Source organism: Phycodurus eques, chromosome 11 (genome assembly GCF_024500275.1).
Source record: "Phycodurus eques isolate BA_2022a chromosome 11, UOR_Pequ_1.1, whole genome shotgun sequence".
Taxonomy (NCBI): domain Eukaryota; kingdom Metazoa; phylum Chordata; class Actinopteri; order Syngnathiformes; family Syngnathidae; genus Phycodurus; species Phycodurus eques.
Genome location: NC_084535.1, coordinates 15767400 through 15790440, shown reverse-complemented (window position 1 = coordinate 15790440; position 23041 = coordinate 15767400). Strand labels below are relative to the sequence as shown.

The following is a 23041-nucleotide window of genomic DNA, read 5'->3' as shown; positions in this document are numbered from 1 at the left end:
CCTGTGCCTGCGTGGGTTTTCTCCGGGTACTCCGTTTTCCACATCCCAAAAACATGTGTGGTAGGTTAATTTAAGACTCTAAATTGCCCGGAGGTGTGAATATGAATGGTTATTTGTTTATATGTGCCCTGCGATTGGCTGGCAACCAGTTCAGGGTGTACCGTGCCTCCTGTCCGTAGATAGCTGGGATCGGATCCAGCATGCGCGCGACCCTAGTGAGGCAAAGTGGTAAGGAAAGAGGATGGATGGATGGATAGATTCAAAGCATAGACACAAAGACAGCTCTCAGTGTGATCCAGTACAGTTTAATGCCACTGTAAACCACTGTCACAATAAAAGAAATTGGGCACGATTATCATTGCAAAGCAGAATTTGTGTAACAACTGTTCTGGCTCCCATTGTTGTTTTGTAAAATAAACACAAAAACATTGTTATCCAGCAAAAAACACAAGCTCAATTCCACTGTGTCTGCAACCATTTTTAATTTGTCATTTTGGGACATCACAGATGTTACCAACAACAAAGCTCCTTTACAACACCATGAAGCCATGAAGTTTGGAAGAGAAGCAGATTGCATATTTTGCAATAGTCACAGTAGAAAAGCTAAGGTGTACAAGACGGGTCCTGAAACTATAGCACTAAATAGCATCTGGTCTCGAAGACCATGTAAACATGTTTTCTAAAAATGTGATGCCCACTGTGAGATAGAGGTGAAGAGATGAGGGGGAGAAAGAAGCATAATCAGAACTGTTAACTGAATTGAAATGTGAACTTTCCTGAAGTGAAACAGAAAACCAGGTCAGACTTAACAGTTTGTACTGATATTAAAATCTTTTTTCTAACACACCCATAGTGTTAAAAGTATGAGGAGGCAACAATTACACTGTATGATTCAGTTTTTAAATTTCCATGAATGGATGTTTTAAAATTTAATTTTTTTTACTGAGACATTTTGCAGTAACACAACTATATGTCTTATATCCCATAATGACTTCCACTGTTTGGGCTTCAGGGTGCTGTCCTGTTGAGCATGCTTCATGTGCCACTGGGACACTTTAATGTTCCTTTAACGCCATCTGATGACAACTCAAATGAATGTTCACAGGCAGATCTCCCTCTGGAGAGAAAGTAAGTATGGGAAGAAACAACATTCACTATGAGGTAATACTTCACATGGTTGCTGATCTTGATAACTTGCCAGTCTCAAGTGCTCATGAAAACTAATCAGGAGCATATGATGGTGAACTGATAAATCAAAGTCTTTTACCAGGAATGGAATAGCAAATTTTGCACAGTGGGGATTCACACAATATTCAGTTTCTTTCTCCCTTAGGAAATAATTACCTTTTAAGATTCTACCTTTTGTGTCATCAATCAGGAGCATGACTTTCTTTATAATTCCAGCGGGAAGCTAGAAAGGATGCCTCTAACCTATAGGCTGTGCTGACTTTGCTGCTGCAATTTGCTTTTCTCGGTGCATTGCACTGGATGGCAAAACAAAAAGGGAAAAAAAGCAAGAAAAGGGTTATAAAGAGAAAGGAAAAAATATGAGGATGCAGTTTTTCTGGTGATTGTTTGGGCTTCTGAGTGATGGGTAATGAGTGCATGTGCATTGCGAACCTACCACATTCAGTTTCTTGGTAAGAAAAGGGTAAATGAAGATGTTTTATAAAGAAGGAATCAATTTCTCACAAGGCTGCACTTGTCACAGTAATACACTCATTTCTAGCAGTTGGATTGCCACCCTCCTCAGTGGACAGAGCCAGTGGCATTTCCAGATGGCATGAAAACCATGGTGCATAAAAGCTGCATATTCATCCCCGCCTCTCTCAGCCATCAAACTCATTAGCATAGTACATATGCACTCAGGGGCGTAGCACCAGATTCTGGGCCCCCATACAGCATCTTCATGGAAGGCCCATGTCTGAAAATTTGAGAGTATTTGTGTCCAGATGAAGATTAGGGGATGTAGGATTGGCAGGATAAAGTTTCTTGGGTGTGGGCATTGACCATAAGGAAAATAGACTGAGATCACACATTCTGATGGTTGCATCCCGCTATCATAAATTGTTATTCCCATCTTTTGAGCTCTGGGGAGCATTTGAGAAAATCTGTGTCCGAATTAAAGAGAGGGGATCTCAGAAGGGCAGGAAAATGTTTTATGGGGACTTGGATTGACCATAAGGAAAGTAGAGTGAGGTCACATGCAGGGGCATAGCATTAGATTCTGCACCACGATACAGTATCCTCATGGAGCAGGGCCATAGACTAATGTTTTGCACTGGTGCGCCCAGTTCTTTTTTCTTGGGTGCACCAGTACAAATGTTAGGTGCACGCAAATTTTCGACTACATCACATTCAACACCACAGTTTTACTGGTTCACTCTTCAAAAAAAAGAAGATCAGAATCAGAATCATCTTTATTTGCCAAGTATGTCCAAAAAACACATAAAAGGGCGCTGAGACTTCACGCGAGTAGTACGATAATCTGGGACAATGTTGATTGTGTAAATGTTGCAGATACTCCTCAGTCAGTGTGCAAATGGAGCAGATGCTACTCTGGCATGAATGGCCAGTATTGGTCAACAACAGATATGCAAATAGTGCGGTGTGGCGAGACTACTACAGTGAGTGCACAAGTAATATATAATTGGCCCAACAGAAATGTGACAACAAACTCAAGAAATTGTAAAAATTGCCAGCATGTTGCAATGCAAATGTAGGTTAGGTGTTTAAGAAGTTGATTGCAAGAGGGAAGAAGATGTTGGAATGTCTGCTAGTTCTAGTTTGAATTGATCGGTAGCGCCTACCTGAGGAAAGGAGGTGGAATAGCCAGTGACCGGGATGCGGAGGGTCCGAGAGGATTTTGCACGTTCTTGTCTTAGTTCTGGGAGCATGCAAGTCCTCCTTGGGTACCGGCAATCCTTTCAGTAGTTTTGATTGTCCGTTGCAGTCGGAGTTTGTCCTTTTTTGTAGCAGCACCAAACCAGGCTGTGATGGAAGAACACAGGACTGATTCGATGCTTTCTCAGAAGCCGCAGGAAGTATATCCTCTGCTGGGCCTTTTTGAGGATGGAGTTGATGTTGATCGTCCACTTCAGGTCCTGAGAGACTGTAATTCCCAGGAACTTGAAGGTCTCGACAGTTGACACAAGGCAGGTGGACAGCATGAGGGGCAGCTGTGGCGAAGGATGCCTGAAGTCCACGATCATCTCTACAGTCTTGAGCGTGTTCAGCTCCAGGTTGTGTCGGCCTTTCCACAGTTCCAGTCGCTCCACTTCCTGTCGATATGCAGACTCGTCACCGTCCTTGATGAAGTCGATGATAGTGGTGTCATCTGCAAACTTCAGGAGTTTGACAGCCGGGTGCGTTGAGGTGCAGTCGTTCGCGTAGAGAGAGAAGAGCAGCGGAGAGAGGACACAACCTTGGGGCGCCCCAGTGTTGATGCTGCGTGTGGATGAGGTAGCCTCCCCCAGCCTCACCTGCTGTGTCCTGCCCGTCAGGAAGCTGTAAATCCACTGGCAGATGTCAGGTGAGACGCTGAGCTCGAGAAGCTTGGAGGAAAGGAGTTCAGGGATGATGGTGGTGAACGCTGAACTGAAGTCCACGAACAGGATCCTCGCGTAGGTCCCTGCACTGTCGAGGTGTTCTAGGATGAAGTGCAGTCCCATGTTGACTGCATCATCCGCAGACCTGTTTGCTCGGTAGACAAACTGCAGGGGGTCCAGCAGGGGACCTGTGATGTTCTTGAGGTGGTCCAATTCTACAAGACAGTTGGAAGGTAATTTACTGAAAAGTATCACTGCTTAAAGTGCTCTGTGTCAAACCGTTAGTTAGGACTTTAGGACGAATCAGGGCTTAACTCAATAATCTTCACGAAGAAGTTGTCCATTGTTCTTTTCATGTTATCATATGTGTCTATTTCCACTATATCTGATGGCCCACTCACCTAGGCCTGTCACAATAACACATTTTGTAGGACGATATATTTTCCCAGAAACTATCACAATAAACAAAAGTATCATTGATGTTGTTGTTTTTTAATGCTGCTGATATAATAATAATATTAGAACATAATAATTGAAGTACATCCCGTTTAAGAGCAATTAACTTAATTCTTAAGAATATTAAAAATTGGCATTGAATGACATGCATTTTGAGGTTTTGTAAGACATTAGAGGCATATTATTCCTGAAATTTAGTTTGAATTGCAAATTGTAGTACTTCAAGTGTATTTGTCTTCAGCGGTTCCGCTGAAATTGAGAAAAAATACCACAACAACATTTTAAAGGGAAGGTGTCACAATCAATTCACATAACAGTTTCAAAGTACTATGCATTTTTTGACCATTTTGCTTCGATAATTTTGAATCATTTGATAAGATCTATGAGGCTTGGAGAGAATCATTTGTAATAAGTATAAGAAAAAATACATTTAAGATTATAAAACAAAATATGAAAGTTTTTTTTGGGACTTCGTTTTCTGTGGGCAGCTGTGTAAATGGTTGTGGTCGTGAAAATATTGAATTATGCTGAATTCTGTGTGGGATGGCCAGGAAGAATGATACAATATTTGTCTTTAAATTGTCAGTGACAGGTCTGCAAACAAGAGTGTGCTGATATGTTCACAGTGTCATGATACTTAATGATCCGCAATATACCAAGTTCCCCTATGCGAGTTGTTGTCTTAAATAAGTAAAGATACCATAAGTAAAGATTGGGTCATCAGAGCTTTACAACATAGACATAATATGTAATGACTGTGTGACAGGAGGGAGAAACGTAGTACAACGGCTGCTGGCCTCAGGCTTGTACTTATTTCCCAGGATGAGAGTTCCAATTAGCTTCTACAAGGACATGAACACATCTCCAAACAGATTTACACCAATGTTCGGGGATATGACAAGGCATCTGCCACCAAACATACAGGCTTGTCTGTTGGCCAGACATCACTCTGACCACCTCCATGCCTTTATTGTTTTTCTGTCTGTCTATTTTTCTGTCTGTTGGTTACAGTACAACCTTGAACAGGCTTCAACAAAGAAAGAACATCTGCACATGTGGCCTTGTAATGGAAGTGCAGAGTTGTTATCTATGCCCTCATTGTCATGTCAGTTGTAATAAAGTCATTCTTTATGGGGGAGGATAAAAGCAAAACCGCTGATAATTGTGAATCAACCACCCACCCACCCACACACCACCACCATCACCACCCCTCCCCTCTACTGACAGCGGGTCTATTGAAGAGGAAGAGGGGCACTTGTCCGATCCCATTTTTATGTACACTATTAGTGAATGCTATTTTTCTTATTAAAAATCACATTACAAGTGTTTGCTATTTTGGAAGGCTGAAACGATTAATGTTATTTCCGTTCATTTCAATAGGGAGAGAAGGTTTGATATACGATGTTTTAAGTTACTAGCGTGGTCACGAAACGAATTAAACTCATATCACAAGACCCCACTATACTTCTTTCTGGTGGCTGATTTTTTTTCATATTTTTTTTTGTCTGTATTGTTCCCCTGTCTGTTTACAAACGAGTTGTTTTGTTTTGTCCCAGAAAAGCTTATGCGGTAAATGGCCTTCTAGGAGTTGTGCAAATTAAGGTGCTATGTTAAAATTAATATTAAATGACAAACTCTCTGGAGGTGTATAATTCAATACTAATACAAGTTATTGTTAGTTGGCATTTTTGGAGATTAATATGGGAAGTTTTCTTGCTGTTATTTACATTACATCAACATAAAAATGTTGTAAAACTCTTCATACACATGTTCCTATTACAGTTTCATCACTGGAACCTAATATAGCACGAAGTTTGACCATACAGTTTTTGCTGACAATGACAACAGATATTCCTGCACAATCAAATGACATCCAATCCAAAAAAAAAAAAAAAAGCTGCAAAAGGAAATTATCAATTTTGATGGACACCCTCATCATCATGCTACTTTACAGTGGTGTAGCCCAAATCTGAGATATGTTTCTGTTTTGGTTACCTTATACACTACATGAGATGGCAAAGAAACCGTCGGTCTAAAATACAGTTCTACGCCTTTGCAAACTACAGTTACACTAATAAACACATTGTGAAATTAATACCTACTGTCGTGGTCTGTGTTTTACTTTAGATTATATTTCGTGTAGTTTCATGTTTTTCTGTCTCATGTTGTTCATGTCTTGTGTCCTCATTTGGTTATTGTCTCCACCTGTTCTCGTCAGCCCTCAGCCCTCTACCTTGTGTCAACCTATCAGCTCCCTCCAGCCACTCATATCTTGTCCACGTGTTCCTCGTTATCGGTTTGCTTGTATTTAGTTCCCTGGTTTCTTTCAGTCCTTGTTGCTTCATTGTCATATGTCATTTGATGTTTTCAGTCAGTTTCCTGGTCATGTCTTATTTCCTTTTGTGGGGAGGTGTTCCCAGTGTTTGTTTGTTGCTTTGAATCGTGGTTTGTTTAACTGTTAATTGTTTTTTGAGTATTCCATCCACCTTGTTTGCCTTTTTTTTTTTTTTTTAATTGAATACAAGTTTGAAATTCCTGCACTCTTGCCTTGCCTCCCTGCTTCTCTGCAATTTAGCCGTCCACCTTCTTGCCTCCAACACCAGACAACTGACATTATTACCTTTGTGAAAGCTGAATTCTTAATAGAGCTCTTAGAGTTTTCAGGTTACACAGCATCCGTGGAAAATGCCAACTCATTGCTTAGTGAATTGATCCCACTGTCGGTTTTGTCAAAACCTTTTTTCCTCCCACGGGCAGCGAGCTTTCACAACCGCCTGATGAAGACACAGTGTCCATGCCATGACAACGACATACTGTTCAACTTCCTCAGGACCCTGCACATCTGCTGAACATCCACTTTGTGATTCTGAGCCATTCTGGCCGCTGACTGGCAGTCATTTTCCAAATTTAGATGACAATATCCGCTTTTACGACATTTTCAACATTCTCCCGTGAAACTCACAATCTGCAATGAAAATGTAAATACTGCTATTTCTATAGTCATGCTATTTTTGCAGATTAATATTTACGTTATAAGAGATAAGCCATTCCAAGCCATACCACTGTGCCTTTTCAATATTTATAGTCATATTATTGTATCATATCAGACTATACAGTATATACTGTATTTTACCCATTAACATGACTACGGTGTAACACTGAACAACACGGCAGTATTTCATAGTACAGTGTACAATGTACACTACTGTGAAAAGTTTTCCATTTGCTGCTCAAAATAGGTACTGTATAGTTTGAACATTACTTTCACACTATGGCTACACATGGAACAGCTATTGCCCAATGATTAAGATCATCACCTGCCACTATGGGGGACCTAGGTTCAAGACCCCGACTGGACCATCCACCAACATCCTCCGGACTCACGGCTGTGGTGTCCTTGAGCAAGACACTGATACCCCCAAATGCTCCCCGGCTGCTTCAGCTGCCACCTGCTCCAGTTTGTTCCACTGACATTTGTATGTGTTCACTGTGATGGGTAAAATGCAGAGAACAAATTTCGTGTGCATGCATGCATGTTGGTGACAATAAAAGTGATTCTTCTTCTTATCAGGTATACACTGCACCATTATTCACTGCTTACATGGAATTTTGCATTTAAAATCCCTTGCTCAGAGCAGGTCTCTGACATTAGCGCTAACTCATACACCTTGCTCTAAATATGTTTGCTGTTTTGTAATTGTATGGAATTTTTACAACTTTATATACTGTACTTGTACTTTATAATATGCTGCAAACAACAATATTGTATCTGCAACAAAGACTGCTATAGAGTATTCTAATCTATTCTGTTCTATCCTATTATATTTTACAACTTAGATATATATATTCACCTCCTTCAACTTTATCTTCTATTGACAGCAAGAAAACAGAGCAGATAAAAAAATACTATTTCTTGATAAAATATAGTATGCGTATAGTACCAAGTTTGAGACTTGCTGTTATAAATTCTGCCTTTTAATACAGTGAATTATGTGTTTTATACATGTAATAGAGTATAGCTGATACCAGCGTGTGCAAATCTAAATGAGAAAACTTGCACAGAGACATAGAGCCAATGGAAGGAAAAGGGAGGAAACCTATTGGAGTCTGTCAGCATGATGAATGCGTCGGAGCAAGGTAGTTTTCCTTCACTGTACAACTGAAAACCTCAGTGGGCTAAGCGAGTCGAAGCTTATAGGAGCTATTTGCACAACATGAAGAATCTATAGGTTCCAGTATTGATTTTTGTTTTCCCGGGGGCGATTCCCCGTTGTGTAAAAGAAGTGAGAGGGAAACAAAACTCACAACTCGATACAATAGCACCATCTCATTTGATCCAATATAAGAGCTCTATTAAAGGTCTACATCTACCGACTAAAAAACTCTATGGAATATTATTAATAAGAAAACTAACAATGAAATATTGCTCATATGCTAAATAAGGTAACTCAAATATTAGAAAGAGCTTTCAGTATGCCATGCACTTCTACACCGCCACAAGTGCAAATATAAACATAGTTAAATTAAGACCTCTGTAAGAGTTTCAATCAAAACTCAGCATTATTATTTATTTATTTTTTTACATGCCTCTTGTAATGGATCCCACTAGATGTGTGGGTGTACCCAGTACAGTTTCCAGTACACCACTGCTTCATCCAATAATGGTTGATAATACAGATGCTTAGTATTAAATTTGGAGGCAAATAAAGATCCAGTGGAGATCTGCACTGTTGTGGCTGCGCAAAGTGCCACTTAAAACTACTTGACTGAGACTTTTGCTGCTTCATGCAAATCACAGCATCCACTGCTGCAGCCAGGGGATTGTAAACTTGTCCCATCAGCTTTTTTCCCAAAATTAAAAGAATCTCAGGGTACATATTAAGCTTTCTTTCCCTCTTTTCTGTGCATTTATTTAAATTTGCAGAGTACCTCGAGTGCTCTGCCTCATCAAAGTGACTTTGTGTCGCATATACAAACTACAAACATAATTAAATGTATGTTGAATAGAGAATGTTCTAAATTATGCTTATCCATTGTCAACAACTCCTTTTGTCAGTCTGACTTTTGAAAGTGATGCTGAACTTCCCCTTAGACATATTGTGTATACGCTATGTCTGCTTCTCTCTTCACTTCCTGGAAAGTTAAGAAATGTTTAGTTCTATAATTCCGCTCCACTGGCTACCCTTGGGAGCTGTGGAAAAGGTGGGTGGTTGAAAGATGTAACACTGCAGCAAACTGTCCAATGTCCACCTCCATGTTTTCACTAACTGTGGTCACACTTAATACAAAACTGTAAAATACACATTGGATTAAGTCATAGATTAGTGAGTAAATCGATATAAATGCAAAATTTTGCTCACGTGGAACATTCATTTCATTTTCGCTGATAGGTGAGAAGCTCCAGGAAGAGATGACAAACCATGAGTAATGCAGTCACACATTCTTAGCTCCTTCACGCTGATGAATCACTGTTGCTACTTGAGGAACTAAGTGTTACTACACCACAAAACAGGACAGGATTCTTAGATTGTTGGCCTTTTTTCCTTTTGCCATTAAAAGCTCTACATTTAAAGTTTAGTGGAAAGAATAGGTATATTGAGTGTTGGTGGCCTTCAAGCTTATGAGTGATCACTGTGGCGAAATTATTACAGTACAATGTGCAGCATGTGCCACCACTTATTTTAAGTGAGACAGAGGTGATTGTGAAAAATACTGTTTTTCTTATGCAAAATACTGTTGTTCCTTTGCATTTTGGTCAACAGCTAGAAAAGTACTCAACATGGCTACACTTTTCCAAAGACAGACTTAAAATAAAAGGCAAAACATTAGGATTTTGATCAAATGTCCTTCCTCAGAGATATGCCATCTGAAAAGAGAAAACATGAGAATTGGGAAATGTGTACGATAAAACTGTTGTTTGCTTCAGTCAACGGGAATCAAAATGCTTGAGAGACACCCACTTGCTAATTTATCAAAAGTGCCTTAATTATTTGTAGCTTTGGTTCAAAATGTACCAAATCACAATTACGGCAGATTGGTTCACGTTACTTTTAGCATTAGATGCGGACACTTTCATGACAAAAGAGGTTAACAACCCCCAGTGGCAGTGGTCTCCCTAACCAGGGATTATGGGTTCAAGTCCCATCTGGGGTGGTTTCCTTACCAAAATCATATTACCTGCCCAGGTTTTTCACACATTCCAAAAGATGTATTTGATCAATTACCTTTTTGTCATGTTAAAAACTTGTTTGATTTACTGACATCTGGTTTCCCCCAGGCGGCACGCCCGAGACCCTAGTGAGGAGAAGCGGTACGGAAAATGAATAGATGGGTTATAGTTTTTGCTGATGAACTTCCGTGAGCTGCAACTTAATTTAGCTGCATTAGATTCAAAGCAAGGCGGCACGGTATCGACTGGTTAGCACATCTGCCTCATAGTTCTGAGGACCTGGGTTCAAGTCCGGCCTCACCTGTGTGGAGTTTGCTTGTTCTTCCCATGCCTGCGTGGCTTTTCTCCGGGTACTTCAGTTTCCTCCCACATCCCAAAAATGGACAGCGTGCCCTCTTCAGGTCGGAGATGAGATCCTGTCCCAAGAGGAGGAGTTCCAGTATCTCGGGGTCTTTTTCTCAATTGAAGGAAGAATGGAACGGAAGATCGCCATGCAGATCGGTGCATCTTAGCAACACGTAGTAACAAAAACAGCTTTGATGTAAAAGTTAGCTTTGCGGCAAAACTTGCGCTTGGTCTGGCGAGCCGTCAATACGACGACGGCACTGCCCGATGGCGACACAGTAAATGAACTACGGTTCCCAAAGGACTGCACGACTTTCCTTCTGTATCTGTTCTGTAACAATTTATTTATCTGAAATAAATACATTTAAAACTAACACAGAAAGTATTAAATGAATTGACATAGATGAAAATGAAGGACATTTTCGTTTTAAATATAGTTAGTTTTGAAAACATAAACTGTCGTTTTAGTTAGTTAACATTTTTTAAATAACATTCTATTTTTTATTATATTTTGGTGAGGAAAATGTTTTTTCAATTCTGGTTTGTTTTTTCGTCCGTTGTTGTTTACTATAATAACCTTGTTTGCAGCGGTACGGTGGACGACTGGTTAGCACATGTGCCCCACAGTTCTGATGCATGTTTATGGAATGTGGGAGAATTATACGGACAAAAACCAAGCACGCAAGCACGAGGAGGCTGGAGCCAAGATTTTAACCCAAACCTGAGAATTGTGAGATAGATGTTCCCCATATAAGCTGAATAAATTACCTCCGGAATACATTAAAACTGCAGCTATTGTCATGAAGCATTTTGAAGGGGTAACAAATGTGCACTGGACCAGATCCACTTTTCTTAACGTAGTTTTTATACTTACAGAGCAACTTTTATGTTTTTTGCAGGTTAGAAAATTCACATGAAGCAAAATAATGATGCACATGATTTTCTAACCTTTTTACTCGCCGCTATTTAACATAAGTGACTTCCAAACCTCTGTGACAAATTACTTCTTGTAGGGTTCTACCTAAGACTCAGAGGACTGTTTTGGTTAAATTGGCTGTGTCAAGGCAGATCTAAATCAATAAACCCTAATTTATTTTAATGTGACGAAGCAAGCGTTTTGTCCTACGTTTCCATTGGAGAACTTCATGGAACTCTCCAGATCCCATGAACGTTGCTGTCTCCCCCGAGTGTTTCGAGCATGACAAAGGATCGGTTCCACCTTGCGTATGTCCTAAATGACGGCGAGGCTGCTCTCGCCCAGCAGGGTGGAAGGAAATCCCTCACTCACTCACTCGGCTGCTTCATTTCTCAGTGTAAGAGCATTACGTGTCCTCCCTTTTCTCCTCATCATTATTCAGTGGAGGGGCTGCTCTAGCTGCTGCATTTTGAAGGAGAGCCTCTCCTCTGTCTAGCCCACATGTCCTCTGTATCTCCTGTAATCGGACGGTTACGGCGTGCAATGATGGTTCGAGTGCTTGTGCTGTTTACATCACTGAAACAGCTGTCGTGTTCGGCACTCGCTGAACGATGCGACTTGCAAGTGGGTCCATCTCGACAAGTATTGATACATATCAAAACCTGAAGCAGAGACTAGTCAACTACTTAGCTAAGAAAATTCTAATTCGATACCAGGTTACTTTGATGGACACTCTGGTGTGTGTGACTACATTATGATATGTTGGAAAAATAAACAGCAATACGTAAGTAATAGTTTTTTCACATAACACCCGAATAACCAGATCCATCAAAATCATGTAGAAAAGAGACAATGTTTAGAGTTTTGGAAAGGGCAGCCCCTGTCAAAAGACACTTGAAAATTATTAGATTTTAATTCCTTTTGTCACATGCATTTGGGGACAGTTTTAGTAGAAAAGTAAACTATAAGTTTGAAAGCTCCAGTGCATCAATGCTAACCTTATAGGTCTTTGTATATATTTTCAGCACTTCAAACATATTTAATGTATTTAGAAACAAAACACGGATATCTGCTTGGAGCCTCTTTCAATACAAAAAAAAAGTTACTTTGGGACACTCAGTATCACATCTTATCTTCATAACCTTAACAACTGAAAAAAAACATTTAAGTATTACCCAATTTTGTGTATCAACTCAACCCTTAACTCAACTTTTTTAAATAAAGCACTTTAAAAAAAACACAACTACAGCTGCAACAAATAAGATGAGTTTTAAAAATGGTCAATTAGTTGTGCAATTACAATAAAGTTTCTTATAATGTGTCAAAGTGTACATGTAAAGTATACTTCACAAGTTTGGTTTTAAACAATTTAACCTCTATCCATCGTTGATGCCGCTTATCCTCACTAGGGTGAGCTGGTGCCTATCCCAGCTAACTTTGGGAGAGAAGCAGGCTACACCCTTCAGTGGCCAGTGATCGCAGGGAACAATTTAACTTTAAAATGTAATTGATTTTTCTCTCACTTATGTTGTCGCTCATCTTCTGAATGTTAGAAGGAGTGGGTTGAGTTTATTTATTAAATCCTGGAATGACCTTCCTCTCGGTGCACGTTTGACCCTCCACATAACCCTGAAAAGAAATTACAGAGGGTAGACAGGGTGGGGATTGGGGGTTTATAGATTCACGTTTTATATGAAGGGGGATGCTATTTTCAATAATGTTGTGTTGTGAATGTTTGGTGTATCCGTTAATCCATAAACAGTCATGCAGCAGGTAAATGAGTAAATAAATGTTCTGCTGATATGGAATATATTTCTAACCAAATGGCTCACTACATCAGCATCAGTACTTTAAGTCAATTATTTGAATTGATAGAGAAAGTGGCGGCGCACAGCCAAGACAAGTATGTCACTCTTGCTTTACAATCTGTTTTGATTTTTCTAAACCAATTCATTAACTTAAATCAATCCAGCCACCTAATATGCAACCCGACTGAGCACTCGTCCTCTCCTTATGAAAGAGACTCCTTTAACATCAAAAGTAGACTTTGCACTTGAATTGCCTGTGATTTTCTCCCTAAATTCTCCCCAGTCACACAAAGCATACTACATACTTGATCATATTGTTTCTTGTATTGTACCCGGGCACATAAAGCCCCACCCCATGCACGCCCCTGCTTTTGAAAAATCACAGCGTTTTGATACTTTTCAGGGGGAAAAAAATAACAATTATGCGGTATTATAAATGCAAATTTGAAATATTTTTGCCATTTTGAACAGGAGAAAGGGAATGCTATCATATAATAGCGTCAAGCTTCCTGCAAAACTTTGAAACAGCTTATTGGGCACATGATTCACTTTCCCGTGTGCCCGCGGCTAAGTGTGCTCTGACCTCCATGCAACAAAGCTCTCGAGTGAAAGATAATAAATACTAATTTAGGTCTACTCTCCTTCAAGTGGAGAGATAGTAACGTGGAGTAAGCTCGCCATTTGCGCGCCAGTGAGCCAGTGTGCAGTCTGCAGCTCCCCACGCACGAGACTGTGGGAAAGATTCTTGGTGCAAGGCACGCAGCGGAGAGCTCTTCCATACTCAGCTTCAGTTTTCTTTTTCTTTTTCTTTTTACTCGTTTGGATTTGGGAAACGATTGCGGGCGGCGATCAAACATGACACTATGCAGCGCCGGTGTCTTTTCTCTTGAAGTCTTGCTCCTCGCTCGGTCCGTTCAAAGTGTTGAGTTTCCCCAAGCGGAGCCTCTTTGATGCCCACTCCACCATGGGACGGGGTGCCGGGGTACTTAAAGGAGAGGCATCCCGGGGACGTGCAGTGACGGCGGTGCAGTGAGCGCCTTCCCGTCCCGCTGCTTTTGATGCCTCCTCCGATGTGGAGCTTGTTGCTGTCCCACGCGCGAGTGGTGCTGAAATTTGGATGATGCCTGGCCCGCGTCTGCAAGGCTGCCGCTCCATGCACTTGAACGAGGACAACGGCCGCTTCGTGCTGCTCGCAGTCCTCATCATCCTCTACCTGCTGTGCGGCGCTGCGGTCTTCTCGGCCATCGAGAGGCCCTCCGAGCTGCGGGCCCACGGCCGCTGGAACGGGACGCTCCGCAACTTCAGCGACACCTTCAACATCAGCCTAGGGGAGCTCAACTCTTTCCTGCGGGAGTACGAGGCTGCCATCGCCGCTGGGATCCGGGCTGATGGTCTCAGACCACGATGGGATTTTACAGGGGCTTTTTACTTCGTTGGAACTGTGGTGTCAACGATAGGTGGGTGTTTTTTGATCTATGATTTATAATCTATTTGCAGCATCAAGTCGTTTACGTTCAGTTGTTGCAGTTTAGCGTTGCATTCGGATGCAGGGACAATGGAGAATATGAGTATACTTAACAAACCGTGACATATTTAATAAGGAATTGTGTCACATTAGCCTATTGTGTGTGTGTGTGTGTGTGGGGGGGGGGGGGGGGGACAACAACAACAACAACAGTAATCAAAGAACAAACTGCCACACAAAGGAGGAAGCAAAAATGCAAGAGGCATGTGTCCTAGTGCCTCTCTGTGGCATGAGCATAATACTGCAGATCAACTGAGGACATAGATACACTATATTACCAAAAGTATTCGCTCACCTGCCTCGACTAAGATATGAATTTAATTGACATCCCACTTAATCCGTAGGGTTCAATATGACATCGGTCCATGTGTTAAACTCTTCTGGACCCCGGGAAATGTCCTGAGAGTACCCGATCTCATCTGATCTCGGAAGCTAAGCAGGGTCGGTCCTGGCTAGTACTTTGATGGGAGACCACATAGGAAAACCAGGTGCTGGGGTTGGGCAGTAGGCCAATCACCTGGTCCTGTAAAAACTACGGGTTATTGAAAACGCAATAATGTGAAGAGTGCATTGACATTTCAGTGATGCTCATTTCACTAATGAAATGAAGTGAGAGTTCTGGAAAGAATAAAAAAAACTCTTCTGGAAAGGCTTTCCACAAGGTTTAGGAGTGTGTTTCTGGGAATTTATGACAATTTTTCCAGAAGCGCATTTGTGAGGTCACACACTGATGATGGACGAGAAGGCCTGGCTCTCAGTCTCCACTGTAATTCACCCAAAAGTGTTCTATGGGGTTGAAGTCAGGATTATGCAGGCTAGTCAACTTCATCCACATCAAACTCTCTCATCCAAGTCTTTATGGACCTTGATTAGTGCAGTGATGCGCAATCATGTTGGAACAGGAAGGTGTCATCTCCAAGCTGTTCCCACAATGTTGGAAATGTCCAAAACATTAGCCCCTGAGCCCCAGTGAAAGGAACTCTGAATGCTTCATCATACCAAGAGATTTTGGAGAGTCAAACAGTTTGGGGATTACCCCTTCCTCTTCCTACATGTCTGTGCACCAGTGCACAAAGCATGGTCCATAAAGACACGAATGAGAGAATTTGGTATGGATGAACTTGACTGGCCTTCACAGAGTCCTGCCCTCAACCCGATAGAACACCTTTGGGTTGATTTCGAGTGGACAGTGAGCCAGGCGTTCTTGTCCAACATCAGTGTGTGACCTCACAAATAAGATCCTGGAAGAATGGGAAAATATTCCCATAAACTCACTCCACTCCTAAACCTTGTTGAAAGCCTTCCCACAAGAGCTGAAGCTGTTATCAGCCACTATCTTCACAAGGTCTTTTGCTTTTGTTCTTGGGTTGATATGTACCTGAACATTTTGGACCAAAGCACATTCATTTCTGGGACTCCTTCCTGAGTGGTATGATAGCTGGATATTCTCATGGTGTATATACTTGTGTATAATTGTTTGAACAGATGCATGTGGCACCATCAGGCATCTTGAAATCGCGCCCAACGGTGAAGCAGACTTTTTTCACAATTATCTTCCTGCTACCTGATTTCTTTTGACTTTCCCCATGATGTCACACAAAGAAGCAGTGGGTTTCAGTTGTCCCTAGTTCAATTAAATCCACGGGTGTGTCTCTAATTAACTAAAATTATGTCAATAAACCAGAATCATCAGAATCAATCAGAAGCTTCTGAAGAAATGTCATCAACATCTGGGTTTCCCCGAATTGTTTTATGGCAAAGTAATCCTGCTGACTGTAAATTTCTGGCTTTGTAAATAAGTAATGAAAATTTTCTTTAAAAAAATAAAAATAAATATATATATATATATATATATATATATATATATATATATATATATATATATATATATATTATTCTGGTATTTAGCAAATGGAAATAATTTTGGTAATCCTAATCCTGACCTAAAACAGGAAAAGTGTAGTCTGATGTCAGACAGTGAGAAAAAAAAGTGGATGTCTTTGTGTGCATGTGTTAATATATATATATATATATATATATATATATATATATATATAGACCATCTCCACACTAGAACCATAAGAATAACAAAACAAATCTATCTATCTATCTATCTATCTATCTATCTATCTATCTATCTATCTATCTATCTATCTATCTATCTATCTATCTATCTATCTATCTATCTATCTATCTATCTACCTACCTTCCTATCCATTCATGTTGTAGTCGAATGAACCTGTGTCATGGACACACACACGCACACGCACACACACGTACACAAAACTCAAGCCACAAATGACTATATTCCATATATCAGTACAACAGCAATATTCATGTTGTTATTGACAGCTGTGGGCTTCTATCCCATAGTCTCCTTTCCACTGCCTTACATGCAGAACATAACATGCATGCTATTGCTGGTTTTTTTTTCTACCCCCAAATCATGTATTACATTTTGGCTGTGAGGGGCCTTTGGCAAGGGCCTGACATCTGACTCTGCCTGCCATTTGGAACAGCACACTCATCTCTAGCAATAGGACAGGCCAATACAATAGGACAGCACCCATGGGTGCAGTCTTTTGCCACATTTCCATTCAAACCAACTGGAATGTCATCGAGTGCCCCCTTCTGCATTCCCTCCCTAACCACCCCCTGTAACATTTACTTGTGCGATAGGTCAGAAAAGAGCAAGTGTCCCTCCCAGGATATCCCGCAGGCCACTGCTGTGGTGATGGCCTGCATGTTTGATGGCTACTACCTGATGCCCACTCTCCCACCCAGAGCATAATGTTAAATGATGGAGGAGGTGAGCTCAGGTGATTAGGAGAGTTGCCGAACGACCTTGCCCGCTATACTGGATCTAGAGTATACACACAAGGATCCCCTTGAAACAAGAAGAGAAAAGTATAAAAGGTAACCCTATTAGATGTATTTACTTTACTCTGATCTCCTCCTTATGCACCTTCTACTTTTCTTACATAAAATACAAACAGAAAGCTCCAGGGCAGTGCATACACTCCGCTCACTGAGAAGGAAGCTGTCTTTCTGTTTGCGTGTGTCTGCTTAGAATCCTTTGTACTCCATTTGTCGCACACGCTTCCCCCCGACAAACAGATGCCCATAAACTGACTCAGCCGTCTCTGTCTGGCAGTGGGGGGGGGGGGGGGGGGTGGGTGAGTCGGAGGTTCTCTCCAAAGTGTGTTTCATGCGCTTGCATGGTTTTCTGTTTGGATTGCCATCTCGCTTTGATCTGCAAACCACCCCCCACCCTTTTGGCTCATGTGCGGCATGAGCTGCTGATATAAAAAGGGATATGGGGCCTCCCCACACAAGGTGTTAGTTATCACAGTGGCATCCCGCTGCAGCTCTAGACAATCCTCCCAAGCATTTCCAGCTCCCACTCTGTTGTCATAGAGGATTCAGTTCCACAGTGATTCTCGGCATCATGTGGCACACAGTCTGGCTGTGAAGGATAAAAGTTTGCCTACATTTGGTCAGCCTACACTCGAGCTGGACTTAGTTTCTTTGCCAAGATGGGGGAATACCGCAGATCACAATCGCTGAAGAAAGGCCATTTCTGCAAAAACTGTCACAATACGGGCAAATATTTTTCAGTGAAATGAGCATCGCTGAAACGTTTGGTAGTATTAATGCACTCTTCACACTCACCCTGTGATTCACTGGTGAACGGAACAATTCATGGATAGATTGATGGTTGTGGTCATCCATCCACACTTCGTTTGACAACTAAAACACAAAGTCTAGGGGTGGGCTAAGGAATTCATATTTAGGGGTGTCCGTCTGATGAAGAAGAAACGGCTGTTAGTGCAAGCTATGATGGGCATGCGGTTAAAATCACTCATGAGTATGTTCACTGCGTAGTACATCCTTCCTTGCACAAACAAATCACTCATTGTACTAGTACATTGCTCCTTAGCAGATCACAAACAAAGAAGTTCAACCAACGAATCACTCATGTCTAACGGATCACGAACGAATCGCTCTGAAGTTCTTCAGTTCCTCAGTACACCAGTACACCAGTTCATTGAACGAATCACTCAATTCACTTAAGTCCCTCCCCCACCTGCACAGCGCTGCTTGACGCTGGCTCATTCACCGATGTGAGTGACAACGCTGGTGAATCGCAAATCACATGGCAGTACGTTTAATGAAGTCCCGCCCCCGCCTGCACTCTAGCTGCTCCTTGGTCATTGGCCGAAGATTCAGAAGTGAGTGACAGAACGCTTCAGCAGTTCTGTTTCCGCTCCCAGCCGACTCGCCCGTCTCACGGCGCCGGGCGGTGGCCAGGCTAAAAGAACGAATCATTTCATAAACTGATTCAGATCAGTTCGTTCACTAAAAAGATTTGCTCTTCTGAGCGAAACGTTTGCGAACGAAACAACAGTACCCCACTCCAGCACTTCTATCCAGCAGCGCCCGGATGTCATGCAGAGCCCACGTGATCACAACAACAGGTTGCTAAGTTGCTAACATTGTAGCAAGCAGTAAGAGTGAATGTTGCTCGTTTAAAGTCGTTTATTGACGCTCCAGTTGAAGTTCACTGTAAAACTAAACAGACATAACAAAAGAATTACACCTACTACTTACTACACCACTTACTACCTACTACTTAATTACTACTGTTGCTCATTATTGTTCTCTTTTTGAGGAATATCACTTGATCAAGCCTTTTCTAACATTCCACACTAAAAAATTAGTAAATTATGTATAATTACTGCTGAAATCCGATTGGACCGATATCGGTATTGGCCAAAACTCAAGGCTGCAATATCGATATTGGATCGAAAGTGAAAAAGTTGGATTGGGACATCCCTGTTCATATTTTGATGCATAATGTTATCTCTTACTCTATATTGTATTATGGTAATCATGAAAGAAGCGTGTGTTTTTGGATTTGGTTATATCATATTATAATATTATAATATATTATAAATTTATGGTACTTTTCTACCAATTAATCCACTATCACATAATCGCTGCACTGTGATATTGTAAACGTTATTGACAAACTATTGTGAAAATGTCGTAATCATCGGTCACTCTGCGATCCTCACTTCAAGAAAACTCAACATTTTTCCATAATGCTAAAGTAGGATCTTAAATATTGTAAATGTTTCAAATTAACCTCACAAATGTAGTTAATTTTCGGATAATTATAGTAATTATTTTGTGTACCCCTCACTTTTTTTGCATATGAACACTTGCAAAACCGGAAAAGACTCTGGAGCACCTCTGGGTGTCATCTTATCACCTAGTCAGCTCAGTTGTGATGGAATAATAGATGCTTATATTTTTATTTGATGGCACGTTGAATTTAGATAGGAAGCATTTGGTTACAATGAAAGAGTTTTATCTAATAAGTGTAATAGACCAGTCTTAAAACAAGATGATGATTTGCTTTACTAAACTGCAATTACTAATACATGCCTGATGTTCTTTTGATTCATAATTGCTTTCCAGTCAATGATTCAGCATACTAGTTGCATTGCCATGAAATGAAGAACATAATAATGGCACCCAATGAGAAACTATTCTCCGCAGAGACAACTATTTAATGTATTGGCAGTGAATCTGGTGTTCCCCCTAGGATGAGTTAAAACTGGTATTCTCTCTGGTCCTCGTGGCAAGCACATTGCTTGTTTTCTGTAAAAACCTCAGCTAAGGAGCCCACCAGGGTGCCAAACAGTAACTAATAATTACACCCCCTAATTCTGCAAAAATAATGACGATCGAGGCCTAGTGAGATTTGGCTTTGACAGAGAAGTTAAGATAAAGACGTGTTGTCAGTTACATCAGGGCAGCAGCTCGATGTAAGCAATTATACTTCTTCAATTTCACCCGGTTCTCTCTTGACAAATGTAGAGCGATATTCAACGGAGACCAGGTTTCTAATGAATTCGGCCACGGTAAATCACTAATGATGCATCAGTAGCACGCAGGATGCCCGATGGAGCTAGATTGCTTGTTGTTCATGTATTGCAACTGCTGGCTGTAGCATAGTCTGTGTGGCTGAAAATGTGACAACCTTTGACTATTACTTGTACAATACTCAGTCAGAAAAGGCAGGATTTGTTTAACACAGTATCTGAGATGTGAGAGCAGAGAAATAACTAAGAGAATCAGTCAAAGACTTTTATTCTTATAAAAGTTCAAGTAACAGGTATGTTTATTCTACAGCCAACTCATTTGTGTTGCCCTGCCTTGGATTACTTAGACAATTCACTGTTCATTAAAGTGGCTTGTTAAGTGTGTTCTGTAAAAACATTATTCTATTATTATACAGTATCTGCTATTTATAACCTGAGACTGATTGATAGATGATGGCTCCCAATTAGAGCAGCTCTCCAAATCTGTGTATGGGTCTCAAGATCTAATTTTGGCTAATTTTAGTGCTTCGGTAGCATCCTAGAGATGTTCTTTTTTTTTTGGTCGAAAAGTACTCAGAGTAGGAATCAGGTGTGCTTGGGATGAAGAGGGTAAAGCCAATTAGAGTAGTTTTCCGTATCATATTCAGCGGCAGGTTTGTACATTGGATTATTGTCCTTCCTTTGTTTGCCCCTGGCTTGCTAACGCTGCAGACTCCATCACACTAGTTATAGCCACCCACGCAGAGAAGTCACAAGTGCAGACAAAGAACAGAAGCACAATTCAAAAAGCAAAGAAAGACTTACTTAACACCTGCATAATTTCATACAAGAATATCAAAAATGCTTCCTTTTGATTGACACTGTCACAGAGGCATTAATTGAACCGGAGTACTGAACAAATGTCATCACTGGCTTTGTTTCGATAATGACCCCTTTTCATTGTAGTTATTATGACTGGTAAAGCATAATACAACACAGTAGGTTTACACAAATTAATACAAAAGCAATGTCCACAAAACTTTGCAGAAGAATGGTGCATAACAGACCCAACATTACATTTATAATAATAATAATTATTATTATTATTATTATTGTTATGGCGGCACGGTGGCCGACTGGTTAGAGCGTCAGCCTCACAGTTCTGAGGACCCGGGTTCAATCCCCGGACCCGCCTGTGTGGAGTTTGCATGTTCTCCCCGTGCCCGCGTGGGTTTTCTCCGGGCACTCCGGTTTCCTCCCACATCCCAAAAACATGCATAAATTGGAGACTCTAAAGTGCCCGTAGGTATGCATGTGAGTGCGAATGGTTGTCTGTTTGTATGTGCCCTGCAATTGGCTGGCAACCAGTTCAGGGTGTAGCCTGCCTCCTGCCCAATGACAGCTGGGATAGGCTCCAGCACGCCCGCGACCCTAGTGAGGAGAAGCGGCTCAGAAAATGGATGGATTATTGTTATTGTATTTCAAATCATATTGGTGATGATCTGGATATGGGTGCATTGTTTTCTTTTTCTTACCATGGTGGTATGGTAAGAAAAGATGGCCATATGGTATAATTGGTGATTGGTTAGGGTGTAGCGGTACACTGGCCTGACTTTGGTGCGGGCAGCGTGGGTTCAGTTCCCACTCATTGACTGTGTGAATGTGAGTGCGAATGGTTGTCTGTGTCTGTATGTGCCTTGCGACTTACTGGCGACCAGTTCAGGGTGTAGTCCACCTTTCGCCCGAAGTCAGCTGGGATAGACCCCAGCGCCCAGCGACCCTAACCAGGATAAGCGGCTTTGAAAATGGATGGATGGTATAATTGTAACTGTGCAACCCCCTGGATGGCACCGTAATTCTGTGCTCCATCCTCCATTAACCAGGAAGTAGCCTGCTAACTAACAATCAGATGGACAAACAAATCGAAACACAAAGATCTATAATTTATTTTCACTTTTATCTGTGGTTCAGCCTTCGGTTCTCTACTTAGTAGCATTGTAGTTAACAACTGTATGATCATTATTACATTGCTAAACAACAAATCTAATGGTGACAAAGACTTTTTCACCAACTTTTGTGGTTGTAGTTAGGAATGTAACTGCGGCATATTAAGGGGTCTTTCAAGTATTTTCCCACTTCATTTAGCCAAATCAGAAGGCCCAAAATATGCTAAATAACGATGCATCCATCCATCCATCCATTTGCTGTACTGCTTATCCTCACTAGGGTCTCGGGCATGCTGGAGCCTACTCTAGCTATCTTCGGGAGGTGGAACTTGTTGCCAGCCAATTGCAGGGCACATATAAACAAACACCCATTTGCACTCACAGTCACACCTATGGGCAATTTAGAGTCTTCAATCAACCTACCACGCATGTTTTTGGGATGTGGGAGGAAACCGGAG

General features: G+C 41.2%; 1 protein-coding gene and 1 pseudogene across 1 annotated transcript in view; both read left to right on the top strand.

The window, feature by feature from the left end:
- Nucleotides 1-14359: 14359 nt before the first annotated feature.
- kcnk12 (potassium channel, subfamily K, member 12) overlaps nt 14360-23041 on the top strand; it is a 29314-nt gene continuing 20632 nt past the window's right edge. The window contains exon 1 of the mRNA XM_061690525.1: nt 14360-14699. Coding sequence (XP_061546509.1) covers nt 14360-14699 — 340 coding nt within the window. The remainder of the gene's footprint in view (nt 14700-23041) is intronic.
- LOC133410226 (5S ribosomal RNA) lies at nt 15151-15267 on the top strand (annotated as a pseudogene).